This window comes from Sus scrofa, chromosome 6, assembly GCF_054392235.1.
Source record: "Sus scrofa isolate SSC_HxYL_T2T_F1_AM1 chromosome 6, Sscrofa_HxYL_maternal_Yorkshire_Landrace_v2.0, whole genome shotgun sequence".
Taxonomy (NCBI): domain Eukaryota; kingdom Metazoa; phylum Chordata; class Mammalia; order Artiodactyla; family Suidae; genus Sus; species Sus scrofa.
Genome location: NC_139388.1, coordinates 90,674,078 through 90,691,255, shown reverse-complemented (window position 1 = coordinate 90,691,255; position 17,178 = coordinate 90,674,078). Strand labels below are relative to the sequence as shown.

General features: G+C 54.9%; 1 protein-coding gene across 19 annotated transcripts in view; it reads right to left on the bottom strand.

Annotated features, from left to right (window-relative positions):
- Positions 1-3,428: 3,428 nt before the first annotated feature.
- Positions 3,429-17,178, bottom strand: part of PTPRU (protein tyrosine phosphatase receptor type U) — a 90,379-nt gene continuing 76,629 nt past the window's right edge. For 14 of the 19 annotated variants that reach the window (XM_021095724.2, XM_021095725.2, XM_021095728.2 and 11 more), the window contains 8 exons: positions 14,847-14,982; positions 14,178-14,327; positions 12,217-12,390; positions 9,310-9,450; positions 6,549-6,674; positions 6,274-6,431; positions 4,896-5,031; positions 3,429-4,648 (listed from right to left, as the gene is read on the bottom strand). In XM_021095724.2, the coding sequence (XP_020951383.2) occupies positions 4,586-4,648; positions 4,896-5,031; positions 6,274-6,431; positions 6,549-6,674; positions 9,310-9,450; positions 12,217-12,390; positions 14,178-14,327; positions 14,847-14,982 (1,084 nt within the window). In that variant the 3' untranslated portion in view covers positions 3,429-4,585. The remainder of the gene's footprint in view (positions 4,649-4,895; positions 5,032-6,273; positions 6,432-6,548; positions 6,675-9,309; positions 9,451-12,216; positions 12,391-14,177; positions 14,328-14,846; positions 14,983-17,178) is intronic. The other 5 variants (XR_014807360.1, XR_014807361.1, XR_014807362.1 and 2 more) reach the window with 1 other exon arrangement.

The following is a 17,178-nucleotide window of genomic DNA, read 5'->3' as shown; positions in this document are numbered from 1 at the left end:
TTTCACATCACCACGGCCAAGGCCCTCGCCCTCCGCCAACAGGACGTAGCTTGGCTTGAACCTGCTGAAACCAGAGATCCTTGCAATCCCATCGGCACTGCCCAGCCTCCTGCTGCCTGAGCACCACGGCCCGTGTTCTTTCCTCTCCCACCTCGCGGATGAGGCCTGAGCCTCACGGAAGTGGCCTCAATGCCTCGCAAGGGAGCCAGTGGACAAGCGCCTTGGATGCCAGCGTCCCTGCTCCCGCCACCTCATCATCACAAGGTAGGTTCTGGCCACATAACGACACCCTTATTTCTGCTCTGCCCTCTGCCCCGGTGGGGTCATGGGGGGGGTCTATTAAGTGCCTGTCCAGCAGAGGTTACCAGGGGAGGTCAGCGGGAGCTCAGTGACAGGAGCAGCCAGGCCCCACTCTCAGTTAGGGCCTTGCTAATAGGTTCCAAATCTGTCAACGTCACGGCTCCACCTCCCAGATGCCCGGGATATAGAACATGTCCCAATCAGGGGCCGGCAGAGAGGCTGTGAGAAGTAATCACTGCCTTGGCAGGTTCCCACAGCCAGACTTATTATTGACATAAAGAAAAAAATTTAGCTCCTGGCAGTTAATAGGCAGCTGGCCGTGTGCGCTTGTAGAAATCCTATTTCCTGGGGTGGGATGAGTGGGGGCTCTGCCCCACATCTGCTCTGCCTGAGGCTCTGGGCACAGCCACGCTGGACCATTCATCTTCCTGTGCTTCAGGCTACCTTGTCCCAGAGGCCCCTGTCTCTGACACATTGCACACCATTTGAAAACCAGGGCCCAAGTCACTGAGTACCATTTGGTGTTGCATCAAGGGATCCCCTGGCTTTCAGCACCCCACCCCCCACAGGCCACAGAGCAGGGCAGTTATAGGCCCGGGCTTTGGAGTCAACCTGAGGCGAGCTCAAGTTCAAGTCGGGGCTCTGCCGTGCAATGGCTGTGACCATAGGTGAGGAAACTGCCTCCCTGAACCTCAGTTTCCTTCTCTCTAAAATGAAGGGGGAGTGACTCCCATTGTAAGGACTGTTGTGTAGATTAGGAGACAAAGGCTGCAGATCGTGGGATTTCAGGGACTCCAGTTTATGACATAGATGGCACTTACCAAGGGCCAATGACATTACCAGGGGATGTGCCAATTCTTTTTAAACATTTTACCTCTAGACCTCAGAGCCAATCATGCAAGTAGGTATTGTTATGTCTATTTTCTAGATTAAGAAACTGAACCTGGAGGGGTTCAGGGCTTGAGCAAGGTCACCAGCTGGGGGATGTGGAGCCGAGGTGGGAGCTTGGCTTGTTGAGTCTGGAGCTGGTGCTCCTCCTAATACACAGCCCACCTTCCCAGCTCTTATGAAAGGCCACGTGAGGCCACTGGTCAGACAGGCAGAACCACACCCCTCTCCCCCCCACCCTCATGCCAACATTTCTTGAGCATCAGGTTGCTCCAAGTTGCTGGGTGATGGATACAATCAGATGAACACCGAAACACTTGCTGTCCTCAAAGAACTCAGCACCAGATGGACGGAGAAGCAGGGCCACTGACCCACTGCACTGGACACATATGTATCAGTTAGCTTTCGCTGCATAACAAACAATCCCCAAAATTACTGGCCTAAAAGAAAGAACAACTTCCAGCTCTGGGAGTTGGTTTGGCAGTTTCTGCTAAGCTTAACCATGTAGGTACACTCACCTGAATGGTCAGCCAGGCTGGAAAGTCCAAGATGGCCTCGTTTACCACACACTGGTTCTTCTCCACATGCCCTCAAATCTTCCAATAGGCTAGACGGGCTTCATTACACGGCAAGAGTGTCAAGAGGGCAAAATCACACACTGCAATGCCCCTCGAGGTCTAGAAGTCAAAGCTCGCTTGATGCCAATTCTGCTACAGTCTGTGGGTCAAAACAAGTCACACTCTATTGCTTGGCCAATATCTGTGACATACATTTGTGGCCCATCAGATAAGGCTTGGTTAAGGTCAATTCAAAATAAGTGTGAGGGGGTCAGGGTGCACCCTAGCTAAGTGGGACAATTATCTAAATTTTTTAAAATTCAGATTAAAGGGAGTTCCCATCGTGGTTCAGTGGTTAACAAGCCTGATTAGTATCCATGAGGATGTGGGTTTGATCCTTAACCTCACACAGTGGGTTAAGGATCTGGCGCTGCCATGAGCTGTGGGGTAGGTCACAGACACGGTTCTGACCTGACATTGCTGTGGCTGTGGTATAGGCCAGTGACTACAGCTTTGATTCGACCCCTAGCCTTGGAACCTCCATATACCAGGGGGGCAGTCCTAAAAAGACTAAATAAATAAATACATAAATAAATTCACATTTAAGGAGGTCGAATTGCAAGGTCATTACAACAGGTCATATCCTTTAGCCAGTGAAGAAACTGAGGCATAGAGACAGCCACTTTGTGAACAGAATCAGTACATAATAGAGCCAATTTTCATATGAAGAAACTAAGGCCCAGAAATGGGAAATGTCTTTCCCAAGTCACACAGCAAGTCTGTGACAGAGCTGGGAGTGACAGCCCAGCCCACCCCTCCTCCCTTCCACCCCCTAAGGCAGTCAGAGGCTGGGAACGGGCTGGACAATCACCCCCTCCAGATGTGTGCCTGTCTCTGTTGTGTTTTTATTGTATTTTTTTTTATTTATTTATGATGTTTAGGGCCATACACACAGCATATGGAGGTTCCCAGCTCAGGGGTCAAATTGGAGCTGCAGCTGCCAGCCTATACCTCAGCCACAGCAAGGCCAGATCCAAGCTGCATCTGTGACCTACACCACAGCTCACAGCAACGCTGGATCCTTAACCCACTGAGCAAGGCCAGGAATCAAACCCGCAACCTCATGGTTCCTAACCAGAATCGTTTCCACTGCGCCACAATGGGAACTCCTGTCTCTATTGTTTCAAATGGAGCTCTTTCAGCACAGCTGGCACTTAATCACTCCCTCATCTCATCCTAACAAAACTGTCCCCATTTTACAGATGGGGAACCAAGGCCAGGAGAAGCAGGGTAATTTGTCCAAGGTCTCACATCTGGTGAGGACCATCTGCCTGCCACCAATGCCTGAGCCTCCTAAGCTGGCCCTGAAGAGTTCAACCTGGATCCAGGTCCCCAGGGGTAAGAGGCAGCTCTGGCCCTCGGAGGTCTTAGGGTAAAGCCCCCTGCCTGGTTAAGTACTTCAGAGGCCAGGGCAGAGAGAGCAACAGCCAAGGTCCCTTGGAACCAGCACTGCAAGTGGAAGGTCCCTGAGCAGTGCTCTGGTCCATACCCCCCTCCCATTTCATGGATGGAGAATCTGAGGCAGACTAGGGCCCCCCACCCCCAGCCTCGGCTGCCCTGGGAGGCTGGGGACAGGCAAGCAGACCCCAGGCACGCTGGTCACACACACACAAGGGCGCCCTGTGGCATTCAGAGAGCACGTTTATTTACAAAGCGCTTTACAAACATCAGCTTATGCCTCCCCACAGCCCCCTGCGAGGTAGGTCAGTAGTCATATCTACAGTTTACAGATGGGGAAACTGAGGCACGGAATGGGGGTGTGGCCTGCCCCATTTTAAAGAGACTGTCCCACCCACCTATCAAAAAATAACAAAATAAACAAAAAAAAGCATTGATCCTCCATCCCAAAATATACCTTCTTCCTCCAAACTCTAGGGGTGGTGAGCACCCCTGATTTAACAGTGCTCCCTTCCCAGTGGGTAGCCTGACCAGGAGCCACAGGGACCTCAACCCCAGGGGCTGTCACTCAGCCTTGCAGATTGTCACTAGCCCAGGCTGAGCAGGACCCAGCCAGCGAGGCCTGAGAGTTCCAGCAGAGGGGGCTAAGGTGACTTCATTCTGCAGACATTGGGTCAAGCAGGGAAGGGACACCACACAGGACAGGGTAGGGATGGGCAGATCCTGGTTCAGGGATGCTCAGAGCACATTCAGGGAAGCAGAAATGGGGGGATTATGAGCAAAACATCCCCGGGGCTGCAGGAAGGCAGCGGAGGGGGGAGGGAGCTGAAGCTGCCCCTCAGAGGACCAGTCTGATGTGCCCACTGGCAAATCAGGGCAGAACCCAGTCTCCCCAGGACCCTCGGGGGCTGGGCTGGATGGGACGCTAGGTGCCAGGCCCCAACACGCTCTCTACCCACGTTGAGCCAAGCTGGGTAGGAACTCTGGCCTGGCACATGCTCTACGGGCCCTCGCTCATCTCTGCCAAGGGCTGGATGCAGTCCAGGGGCTGGGCCCAGGTCCCCCAGAGCTGGCAGTACTGAGCCCATCGCTCTGCCAGGCAGTACCAGGCCTCTGAGCACAGGCCTGCAGGATCCTGTGGAGGCGGGCTGGGCTGCTGTTTTGCTAAGCTCCTCCTTGGCCCGCAGCCTGTCCACGGACATGGCGAAAGGCCCTGCCCACAGAGGAAGGGGACACCAAGATGGCCCAGCGCCCACTCCGGTGCTTTCCCCGTGGGGGGCTGAGGCTGAGCAGAGTCGGGGGCGCAGGTCTTCCTCATCGGTCCGGGATGGTGGGCCTGGCCCTGAGTGCGCAGTGGGTGCCCCAGGCCAGGGGCCCCCCTGCTATCTTGACTCCAGCCCCTCCAGGTACTCCAGGGCCACATCATAGCAAAAGTGGTACTGATCCTGGGGAGAGGGAGAGGAGGAATCATCAGCCTGGTCCCTTCCCAGTGCCCGGGGAGCAAGGGCAGCCATGAGCCCTAGCCAGGCGCTGGGGAGAAGGGGAGAAATGGGGGTAACGTTTTGGCACCACAGGGCTAGAACCCAGGGCCCATCTGTGGGGGCCAGATATGGGAGAGGGGTGCTGAGAGGCCTGGCAGGGCATGGACCAGAAAGTTGAAAGTGGCTGGGCACAGGGTACGTGGCCTCTCACCAGGGTCTCCACCATATTGGGCTTGTAGTTCCTAAGCGTTTTGGCAGCAAAGAAAACATCCACCAGGTTGTGGCAGCGGATCATCTCCAGGACCGTGGCGCAGGCGCAGAAGGTGCCGCTGCGGCCGCCCCCATTTCTAAGGGGAGACACACAAAAAAGATTTAGGGATGGGCTCGAGGGGTAGGGCGAACTCCAAGGTGAAGAGCAGGGCCAGGGAATCCAGAAAGGAGGTGTCAGGGAACCCAGAAAAGAGGGGTCAAGGAGCCCAGGAGGGAGGGGTGAGGGCGCCCAGGGGGGAGGGGCGGGGCCAGGGAACCCAGAGAGGAGGGGTCAGGGAGCCCAGGAGGGAGGGGTCGGGGGCCCAGCATAAGTGGCTGGATGAGAAAGTTAAGGGGGCGGAGTCAGGATAAAAGACTCACATTCTAAGCTGAAGGTGCCTAGGAAGACAGAGCTTCCAGGAGAACAGAGCAGAATCTGACAGCAAGAAAGCCAGACAGACCCACTCCAGGAGAAAGACACTGAGACAAAGCCAGAGCCAGAGGAGGGCTGCAGAGCAGCAAGCAAAACCCGGAGAGCAGCACAGAAAACACTGAGAACACTAAGTCGCCCCCAGTCACACAGACGCGGCTGCAAACACACTGATAGACGCAGCCTCTCACACAGAGACCCTCCTATTCGCCCCACCCCTGGCCCTCTCCTGCCTCTGTTCCCTGTGACCCAGGGAATTTCTCTTGGGAAATGGGGGATGGACCAGGCCCTCCGCCCTCATTTTGAGGGGTGTCTCCCAGTAGAACCAAAAGTCCTCAAGGGCCAGCCCTGCCTGCCTCAGCTCCCTGTCCCCGCATCCTGCATGCCCAGCCTGACACTGGGCAGGGTCAGTAAGTGCACTGGGCAGGGTCAGTAAGGGGGGGAGGGAGTGACTGAACTCAGATGTGAGTGAATAAATGAATGTGTGAATGAGGCGTGTGAATGATGGAAGGAAGGGAAGGAAGAGAAGGAAGGAGGGGGTGGGAGGAAGGGAAGGAGGGAGGGAGGAAGTTAGTTACATGCAGGCAGACAGGAGCAAAGGACAAAATTCCTTGGCTTACAAAGTGTACTGCTGAATCAGGGCTAAACTATTCTGACGGGACTCTCTCTAATTAAACTGGCAAAGTCAAACAATACACAGAGGGTACTGGGCAGGTGTTCAGGATTGAGTCCACACCCTGGAAAGGCAGAGAAGGTAGGGCCAGCCTCACCTGGCTGGCCAGCCTCCAGTCCTCGCTATCTGGGAGCTCAGTTTTCGGGCCAGCCCTGAGGCCCTCTCTCACACGGACCCCTGCCGCTGCCCCCGTGGTGCCCCGGCCCCTCCTCCAGCTCAAGGGCAGCTGGCACTCACAGGCAGTGCACGATGGTGCGGCCGTCCCCGCTCTCTGCCTGCCACTTGTCCACCGCGGCCAGCAGGTGCAGGAAGGCCTTCTTGGAGTCAGGCGTGTCCCGGTACGCAGACCAACGCAGAAACTGGAAGTGTCGCACCAGCAGGTGGCCCTCCTGCAGCTGGGGGCGAGAGCAGTCAGCCAGAGGACAAGATGACCAGGGTTATGTGGCCCCCTGGGGACTTCCAGAGGATCATTCAAGGCCACCCAGTCACCACCCAGGTTCTCAACCACTCACCCGAGAGATGTTCTGTACCCGGAAAACGCGGGCCACCAAGTCCTCATCTGCTGTGCCCGACACGAACTCCACCTCCATGAGGCCATACTGCTGCCGGCCCGGCTCTGGCCAGTACTGCAGGCAGGGCTGGGAGTGTGGTGGAAAGGGGAGGGGAGAGTTCCCGTTGTGGCTCAGCGGTAATGAGCCCAACTAGTATCCAGGAGGATGTGGGGTTCAATCCCAGGCCTCACTCAGTGGGTTAAGGCTCCGGCATTGCCATGAGCTGTGATGTAGGTTACAGACGTGGCTCAGATCTGGCATTGCTGTGGCTGTGGTGTAGGCTGGCAGCTGTAGCTCTGATTCCACCCCTAGACTGGGACCTTCTGTATGCTGCAGGTATGGCCCTTAAAAAAAAAAAAAAAAAAAAAAAAAAAAAAAAAAACAGAAAGAAAGGGGAGGGGAGCTGCCATTCACACCCACACCCACCCCCAAGACCTCCACACTTGCCCTGGGCTCCCTCAGACCCTGGCCCCTCACTCACTCCCTCACTCACTCTGGACTTACCTCCAGTCTCCCCGACTCCACCCCTCCCCCCTCAGACCACAGTGCACACCCACTCCACGTCTTTATACAGACACACTCAGGTCAGCCAAGACAAACTCTTTGTAGTGGGTACCATGACACTGCTGTGCCACTAGAGAGCTACTTCTAACACACTCAGAGGTGCACACATCTATAGGAGAGAATAGGCCTCAGATCACCCTGGCCCCCCACTTTGCCCCACAGTCTTCTCTCTTGCTGCCTCTGCCCTCCAGCATCACAGACGTGGGGTGTCCTGTGCTGCGACCTGTGCCGCCCTAGGAACCCCTCCGTGGAATCAGGGTCCTAAATGTACCCCCTCCAGGGCACAGACTTAAGACAGTGGAGGGACAGAGGAGGCATAGTCCCCACGCACATACATACATGGGGCCCCAGGGCAATTGGTCCGAGGCCCCGGCTTCTAGTAGCCCTCTAATAAGGCTCGTCTTTTCTCTGGGCCCCAGTTTCTCCATCTGTGAAATGGTCCTTAAGCTTCTCCCAGACCACACCATGCTCCACCTGCCTCCCTCTCGGACCACAAAGACAGAACACCATGTGCCTCTTCTGCCAGGGATCCTGGCAGCTCTGCAATCAAGCCTTTGCACATGCTGCTCCCTCTCAGGGACCACTCATCCCCCACCTCTTCACCTAGTTAACTCTACCCTTCCTACACATTCCAGCTCAGATATTACCTCCTCCAGGAAGCCCTCCTTGATGCATCATCCCCCAAGCTCCTCTTTGTCCCTGTGCCAGCTCCATCCATGACAGCCCTCTTGCTCTGGTGTCAGGTACCTGCTTCCCCCTGGACCGTGAGATCTGGGAGGGGCTGTGTGTTCTCCTTCTGTCTCCCCAGCAAGCTGCAGGGCCTGACAAGGAGTGGCCCGTGGGGAATGGTGGTTGAATGAATGAGCAAATGGGTGACCAGTGAATGATGTCCGTGTGGGCCTCCCTCTGGGTCCTTTCCTTCCATCTTAGCAAAGGTGGGCTCTCGCTGCATGGGATTCCTCTAGATCCCTGCCCAGGTGCTGGAGCCCATTACCTTATAGTCCTTGTCATTTATACCAAGTGCCTGACCTGAAAAAAATAGTTAACAATCTTCTCCAGGTGGCCATTAAGAGGCTATCATGCTCGGAGTTCCCATCTTGGCTCAGTAGCTAACGAATCCGACTAGGAACCATGAGGTTATGGGTTCAATCCCTGGTCTTGCTCAGTGGGTTAAGGACCCAGTGTTGCCGCGAGCCGTGATGTGGGTCGCAGACGCAGCTCAGATCCCGCATTGCTGTGGTTCCCTAGCCTGGGAACCTCCATATGCTGCAGGAGCAGCCCTAGAAAGGGAAAATAAAAAGACCAAAAAAAAAAGAGGCTATCATGCTCGTTTTATAGCAAATCCATCCTGACCTCCTAGGCTGGGAGGGCTGGGGGGCCAGGACAGGCAGGGGCTCAGGGGCCCTGAGGATCTGGTCATGTAAGGCTAGAAGGTTGGGCATCTGTGCCTCCCAGGAGGTCCAGCTTTGGGAGCCCTAGAAGGAAAGGAGGATAGCTGAGATCACGGAGCCAGTGTCTGGACCAATCTCAAAAGCGACTGTCACCCTCATCTTCATCCCTCCCATGTACTAAGCCCCTGCTAAGCATCCTACATGTATCTCACACTGTCCTGACAATAACCCATGAGAGAACAGGTGTGGTGACAGTCCCCATTTCACAGAGAAGGAAACTGAGGCTCAAAGAGATAAATTAACTTACCCTAGATTAACAGAGAGTACAGAAGCTGGAATTCTACTCTGGCTCATAGGCCCCCATAACACCATAATGGGCAGTTTCGTTGAGTGACTGAAGAAGCAGAGGCTCTGGAAGGAGGCAGCCCAGGGTAAGGGGCATCGCTCTGCCACTTCCCAGCTATGTGACCTTGGAGAAGCCACTTCACCTGTCTGGGTCTTAATTTTCTCACATGAAGCCCACAAGTACAAAGCAGAGTCCCTGGCATGTATCAGGCGCTCCATCAAGAGCAGCTAGTTCTCTCCAGTCTGAGCCTCGTTTTATAGGCCGGGAAACCAAGGCTCTGGGAAGGAGCAGGACCCGTCTAAGGTCACCCAGCAAGGAGGTGGCAGAGCTGGGAGCCAACACTGGCTTTTGAGGTGTGCCCTTGAACATATGAGGTCCTGGGCAGCAGGCAGCCAGCCTGCCCGCCCAGCACGGCCCTCACCCAGGCGGAGTTGGACTGGTGCAGCTGGTTGAGCATGACGATGGAGGTGCACCCGTAGTCGTAGACCAGCCGCCAGAAGTCGGGTATGGTGCTCTGCAGCGGGTGCAGGGTCACGATGAAGGCTGCGCTCCGTGTGTAGCTCTGCAACGAAACCAGGACCCAGCGGGGCGTCCACCACCTCTGCCCGAGGCTGTCCTCCCACTCCGCCCACCACAGCTCCACCCCACAGGGCCAGGCTGCTTCAGGGGCCCAATTTAGAGGTTGGCTGGCAACACAGAGGCCTCGGTTGACAGGGTGAGCCCCCAGGCCTCTAATGCCCAAGCCCGTGACCCCCAGCAGCTGAACAGCCAAAGGTTCCCAATGGGAGCTTGAGCGGGGTAGGCAGGGGCCGGCCAAGCTTGCTCCCTGCCTCAGGGCCTTTGCACTTGTTACTCCTGTTGCCTGGAACAAATTTCCTGAGTATATACATGGCTCTCTCCCTCACTTCCTTCTGGTCTTTAACTTCATCTCTTCAAAGAGGCCCTCTTTACCAACTCATCACAAATAGCCTCACACATGGAGTTCCCGTCATGGCTCAGTGGTAAATAACCCAACCAGGATCCATGAGGATGCAGGTTCAATCCCTGGCCTCACTCAGTGGGTTAACGGTCCAGTGTTGCCATGAGCTGTGGTGTAGGTCACAGACAAGGCTTGGATCCTACGTTGCTGTAGCTGTGGTGTAGGCCAGCAGCTATAGCTCCGATTTGACCCCTAGCCTGGGAACTTCTATATGCCATGGGTGCAGCCCCAAAAAGCAAAAAAAAAAAAAAAAATAGCTTCACATATACCCTGAAACCCATATTAAATACTTCTGCCTGGTTGCTTTTTGTGGAAATTACCAGTGACTGACATTCCATTTTTTATTTGTTTGTTGACTGTATCAATCCATTCCCCAAATGCAAAGTACAGGAGAGCAGAGATTTTAGGGTATGGCTTGTGCCTAAAACTTTGTAGGGGGGTTCAATAAACATTTTTGAAGAAATAAGTCTCTTGGTCCTTTCCAACTCCATGAATGAAAGTTCTGAGACCACAACCCAGGAGCCCAGACCATTGACCAGCCTTGACTCTGCTCCCCACTCCTGACCTCGCCCTGCTGGCGGGCTGGCACCAGCCTTCCCTGTTTTAGTACTCCAGCCCCAAGTCTCCTCCTGGCATCCTGCCTTGTTCCACCTGTGCCATGTCCCCTTCCCTCTCTGGATGCTCTTCGCCGACAATCCCATCCCCAGGACTCACTGAAGGCTCCCTGACTGGCAGCTCCTCGAGGCCGAGCCCAGCCAGACTCCAACACTCAGGCCTGGGTGCCCAGTGGGACTCCCTGCAAACTTAACACCCCTTGACTGAGCCCAGCTGACCCCAGACAGGCTCCTACAACCCATGAATCTGGGCCTCCTGGATCAGGAGCCAACAGGCTCTGCGTGGCTGACACCAACCCTATGAGGTGTCACGGCCCCAGGAAAGCTTCTCCATCTGACAGGCCCTTCCCACCCAGGCCCAGGGAGTCCCCCAGCTCAGAGACTCTTGGGACCTCAGAGAGCCTCCTTTCCACCCCACCCCCGACTCCCGGGCAGACGGGCAGGCTGAGGCCAGAGAGTACGCTGAGAGGGGGGTCACAGACTCCCATGTCCCTGTCCAAATTCTCCAGCAGCCCAGGCCACCTCTCCAGGACCCTGGCCCCCTCCCCTTTCACTCCCTTCAGTGGCTGGGGCTCCTCACTGTGCCTTTAGCTCACTGCCAGAAGCCCCCCCCCCCCGCCGGGGGGGAAGCAGGTGTGGGAGCTTTCCCCCTTTGGAGAAACCCCACTGTTCCCTGCACCGTCGTGCCAAGGGGCTCTGGCCAGGAACCGGACTGAGAGAGGCCCGTCCCCCTCATCCCTGCGGTGGGGGAACCTCCCTCCCCACATCTCTCATCTCCAGGTGCAGGGACATCCAGTGGGGACACACCTGGCCTCGGTCCACCTTTGTGAGGACTAAGGACTAAGTGTGCTCAGCTCAGCCCCGTCCTCAGAAGGTGTGCATCCAAATGCTGCTGCTCCCTGTCACACGTAAAGATCTGTCCCTGATGGAGTCGGGGGCCCCTGGGTGGACAGCTGTGTCCAGGAGGACAGGTCTGCCTGCCTGAGGCATGAGGGAGCGGCCAGGACACTTAGCCCCATTGCTAACGTCACATTCCCCAGTGTCACCGTGGTTTTCTGAAAGGTAACATTTTGACCTCCACCTGTCTGTCCCCTGTACCTCTCTCTCAACTGGTTCCAGTTTGGGAAGGAATAGGGGGATATTTACAAGCTCATCCCCCACAGGCAGCAGGACCTCGGAGTTACTGAGTCCTAAAGTCCTTGCTCTGCTTGCAACACCCAATAAGACGGGGGGGGGCGGGGGGGAGCTGAGCTGGGAGCAGGGCGAGGGGCTTCTAGATGGCTCCTGAGCCCTCAGACTATGGCCAGGGTGGGCCCAGGGAATAAGACACTATTCCAGGCCAGGTTCCAAGTAGGCTCAGGCTCAACCACCCTAGGACAAGGTCACCGGGCTCCAGACACCAGGTCTCAAGTCCCACTCCCAGCCTCCCCAGCCAAAGTCCCTGAATCATTCATCCCACCCCAGGCTCTACCGGGCCTGACCCTGGAGAGAGCCCTGCCTGAACTCCACCATCCAGACCCCAACACAGGCCAAGGATAATACCCGAGGGGGAGTACTGGCTTAAGTGCCCTGAATGGAAGATCCTTGAGGGATGAGGGTGCCATGGACTTGGAGCCCAGAAAGCCACAAGGTCCCCCCAACCAAAGCCCTCAGCTCCATTCCCCTGCCTCCTGGACCCTCCCAGACACTGTTGGGTGGGGAAATCCCAGGGCCCATCCCACCCCCGCACCCTCACATCAGTCAGGGCCGCGTTGATGTAGTTGTTGGGGTCCCCGTCAGTGGAGATGAGGAAGGGCAGGCAGCGGTCAGGCGGCAGGACGTCCATGCTGCGGTTCTTGTCCCGGTTCCGGGGCAGCAAGGCGATGCTGCACTCCTCCACGTCCAGCGGTGGTGTGACCGAGTTCAATGTCTACCAGGAGTGGGAAGAGGACAGGGAGGTGATGTCCTGTGTTTGCAGGGCCTCCTCCCAGCCCCATGAAGTAGACTGGGCTGGGTTATGGGACCCATACCGCATATGAAGAAACTGAGGTCCAGAGAGAAGGGAGAGAGGGAGGTACCCAGGCTGTGCAGGGCGTGGACAGAGCTCTGGAGACTACAGTTGGCCTCCTCACCACCTGCGTAGCTTTAGATAAGCTACTGTATCTCTCAGCCTGTTTCTCCTCAACTATAAAATGGGAGAGTGATATGCCTACCTCGAGGAGGTGCGAGGAGGAAGAAATGAGATAATATCAAGCCTGACGCATGCACAGCCTTCAATACACAGAGGCACCGTGAGGATTATTGCTAAGTGCTTTTAAGAAGTCAAACCCGGAGTTCCCGTCATGACACAGCGGAAACGAATCCAACTAGGAACCATGAAGTTGCGGGTTTGATCCCTGGCTTCACTCAGTGGGTTAAGGATCTGGCATTGCCGTGAGCTGTGGTGTAGGCTGCAGATGCGACTCGGATCTGGTGTTGCTGTGGCTCTGGCGTAGGCCGGCAGCAACAGCTCCAATTAGACCCCTATCCTGGGAACCTCCATATGCCACCGGAACGGCCCTAAAAAAAAAGACAAAATACAAAAAAAGAGAAGAAGAAGTCAAACCCCACATCTTCCGCAAAGCGGACTCTGGGGACTGGGCACTGGTGGTCCCCTTCCACAGTCACAGCCCTGTCAAGGAACACCGGGCACAACAGCAAGCCAAGGACACTGGGTCCCCTCCCTCCCACCTTCGAGCCTCACGCACCTTGATTCACAGAGTCTTTCTTTCTTTCTCTTGCTTGGGGCTCCCTAACGTGATCCCCAGAGATCAGCATCCTCCTCCAAGAATCAGTGCAGCACCTCCTGTGTCATCACTCTGTGCCAGTTCTAGAGCACCAGGCACCCGGCATGTGCCTCTGAACCCTCATAGGAACCCCGGAGTGGAAAGAACATCTGGGTCTCTCCCCACCCAGTGGCCACATTCCAATTTCTCCTAAGAACCAGGCTTCTCCCATCCTAGTCATGTGACAGAGCGACCTGCCCCGCCCCCAGAACCACACATGGGCCAATCACTGGGCTCCATCTCTCTGGTCCCAGTGACTGGCTCAGAAATGGGCTCATGAGAGTCTGGCCTGGGACTTTTGGGGGGGCTATTGGGAGCAGGAAGTACCCCCTTTTAGAGTCTCTTGACAGCAAAGATGACGGGGGCCAGGGTGTGGATCTGAGAAAGAAGCCAAAAACAGAGGAGCATGAAACCAAAAATGGACGAGACCAAATCTTGGCATCATCATTTGAGACCCTGGTTCCAGCCATAAATGAAGCTGGACCATCCACAGACTTTTTAGTTACAAGAGCCACTGAGCTGGATCTTTGTCACTTGCAAGCAAAAGAATCATAAGGAAGACAAACACTGCAAGGGCAATATTAGCTATCTTCTTCTTTGTTGGGTAAGAAAACTGAGGCTTAGCGAGGTTATTCACAGCTCTTAACTAGGCAAAGGCAGGCTTTGAACTCAGGTTTATCTGACCTCAAAGCCTGGGCTCTTAATCTCTAAGATGTACCACCTCCTCCACTGTCTCAAAATCCCTCCTGGTAGCCCAACTCTGTCCATCCTGCTTGGCTCGCAGTGACTCCCACAGCACCGAGGACCTCCCAATACACCACACACAAACACACAGACACACACACATGCACAAATGCTCACTCACTCACCCACACACACACTCATGCCCCACCTGGAACTCCTCCCGCAGCTGGGAAGAATTACTCTGAGGGTCAATGCGGATCATCTCTTTGTAGGTAGCCTTGAATTCACTGACAGGGATGGTGGTCTCCCCACACAGGCAGGCCTCCAGGATTGCATCGTGGATGAAGATGTACTGCTCCTGGAACAGGAGGTGAGAATATGAGGAACCCAGAAGGGACCAAAAGCCAGGGATTTGGGGGTAGTGGCCGGGGAGGCAAGCTCAAGGTTGAGGCTGGGGAGTTCTGAGGTGGCGGCCAACCACGTGACCTCAGGTTGGGCCACCTATATGTGAACCGACCTTCATGGCTAAGTTTGCTCACTTACATCATATCCCATCCCTATAATCGCCCTATGAGAAGCTCTGAAGGTGAGGGGACAACCCAAGGTGACATATCTAGTGAGGAGACAAAGCCAGCATGCGTTATGTCTTGACTGCAGAACCTATGACCTTGGCCCAGTGCTCCTTGACCTCCTCACCCAACCGAACACAGTGGAGCTGAGTCTGGGAAGACCCTGAGAGGCCGGCAGGCCAAGTTCAAGGACACAAAAGAACAAGGGGAAATCCTAGGACACCCGTCCAACACACTGCCCCGCTTCGAGCTCCTGCACAAGGGACCCTAGTCCCGGAGAAGAAGTGGGGAGAGGGCTGCACCCTCACCTCAGTCTGGATCATGTTGACGCGCCGGGAGCAGAGGGTCTTCACACAGTTGTAAATGTCCACGACACCCTCACAGTCCGCCATGTCCAGCATCACATCCAGGACAATGTAGCAACCTGTGCGGCCAGTGCCCGCGCTGGGGAGAGAGCAGCCCGGCCAGGTCAGGGCCTTAAGGAAGGAGCTTGGGACCAAGCAGAGGGAGAGAGCAGCGCGCCTAGGGCAGGCACCTGGCCAAATCTACACCACACAGGGGACGGGGGACACAAGAGGAGCCAGGGAGAAGGCAGCTGGAAATGTAACAGAGGACTGAGCCAGGGCTGGGCCTTGGGAAGGAGAAGAAAGAAAGGCGAGGGAGAAGGCAGATGTGAGAGCAACCCCAACTTGGCCGCTTTGACTCGGGGAGAAGAACAAAGGTGGTGCTTGGAGAACATCAATCCAAGAATGTTCTGGCTTCCCTGGAGGTCCCCAAATCTTCAAAGCCCTACACACTCATACCCACTCACATACTCGATGGAGCCTCCAGGAGATATTCTTTTGAGCTCCCAGGCTTTTCCCAAAACCCCCTTCCTGCTCTGTCGTCATTGTTTATGTGGCCACCTCCCTAAGGGACTGGGAGCTCCTCAAGAGCCCGGCTGGGCTGGACCCACCTCTGGGATCCTCTCATTCAGTACCAGGCTGAGCAGAGTTGAAAAGATGGGAAGAAGACAAAGAGGACACTGAAATCTCAGCTTGACCATGGGGTAGCAAGGCGGCGGCCATGACACGTAGCCACTGGGTCCCCACACACCACTGCTGGGCGCTTGAATTAATGCAACCACCTTGGAAAACCATTTGCAGTATCTGGTAAAGCTGAATATTCACACAGAGCAATTCCACTCCTACGTACACACCTCCCAGGAATGCGTGTGTGTGTCGGCCAAAAGATGTAATAGAACCTCCTTAGAAGCACTCTTCATACTAGCTCAACGTTGGAAACTGCCCAAATGCCCACCCACAGCAGAATGGGTAAACACACTGTGCTTTATTCACCCAGTGGAATATGATACAATATGGATGAACCTTACAAACATAAGGTTAAAGGAAAGTCAGACTCCAAAAAGCTCTATGATTCCATTTATACAAAGTTCAAAGCATGCAAAATGAATCTACGGTTTAAAAGTCAGGATCGTGATCGCTCTGGAGGTGGGGGGCAGCACAAACCAGAAGGGGGCTCCAGGGGCTTCTGGGTTCTGTTAATGTTCTGTTTCTTTTTTCTTTTTTGGTCTTTTTGCCTTTTCTAGGGCCGCACCCATGGCATATGGAGGTTCCCAGGCTAGGGGTCCAATCAGAGCTATAGCCGCAGCCTATGCCAGAGCCACAGCAACGCCAGATCCGAGCCGTATCTGTGACCTACACCACAGCTCACGGCAATGCCGGATCCTTAACCCACTGAGCAAGGCCAGGGATCGAACCCGCAACCTCATGGTTCCCAGTCAGATTCATTAACCACTGAGCCGCAACGGGAACTCCAACGTTCTGTTTCTTGATCTGAGCAGTGCTGGTTACTTCACAGTGAGTTTGTGAAAATTCTTAATTACATAATGCACTCATTATTTGTGCACTTTGCTTTAAGTATATTTTACATTAATGAAATTGTATCTTAAAAAGATTATCTCAGGAGTTCCCACTGTGGCACAGTGGATTAAGGATCCAGAGTTGGCTCTGCAGTGGCTCTGGTTCAATCCCTGGGCCAGGAACTTTCTTATGTCATGGGCACAGCAAAAAAATTAAAAATAAATAAATAGAAATACTATCTTAGAGTCCTAAAGAAATCAAAGGGAAGCTGGTTTGGGGGTGGCAGGGCAGGGAAAGGAATGGGCCTACTGTGTGGCCATTTGGGAGCTGATAAGAATCCAAGTAGAGAAGCCGGGACAAGATACAGAGGCTAAGGACTTGTGGGCCCAGGGGATCCCCCAAAACTACAGGGTCAGAGGTTAAGCTCTCCACAGGGTCAGAGGAGTAGGGGTTAGAGACAGTTAAGAGGCAAAAGCGGAGTTCCCGCTGTGGCACAATGGGATCAGTGCCATCTTGGGAGCACTGGGATGCACGTTCGATCCCTGGCCTGGCACAGTGGGTTAAGGATCTGGCATTGCCGCAGCTTGGGCTTAGGTGGCAACTGCAGCTCAGATCTGATCCCTGGTCCAGGACCTCCATATGCCACAGGGAGGCCAGAAAAAAAAAAAAAAACATTTTAAAAAGAGGCAAAGGAGTTCTGTCATGGCTTAGTGATTAACAAACCCTACTGGCATCCATGAGGAGGCGGGTTCAATACCTGGCCTTACTCAGTGAGTTA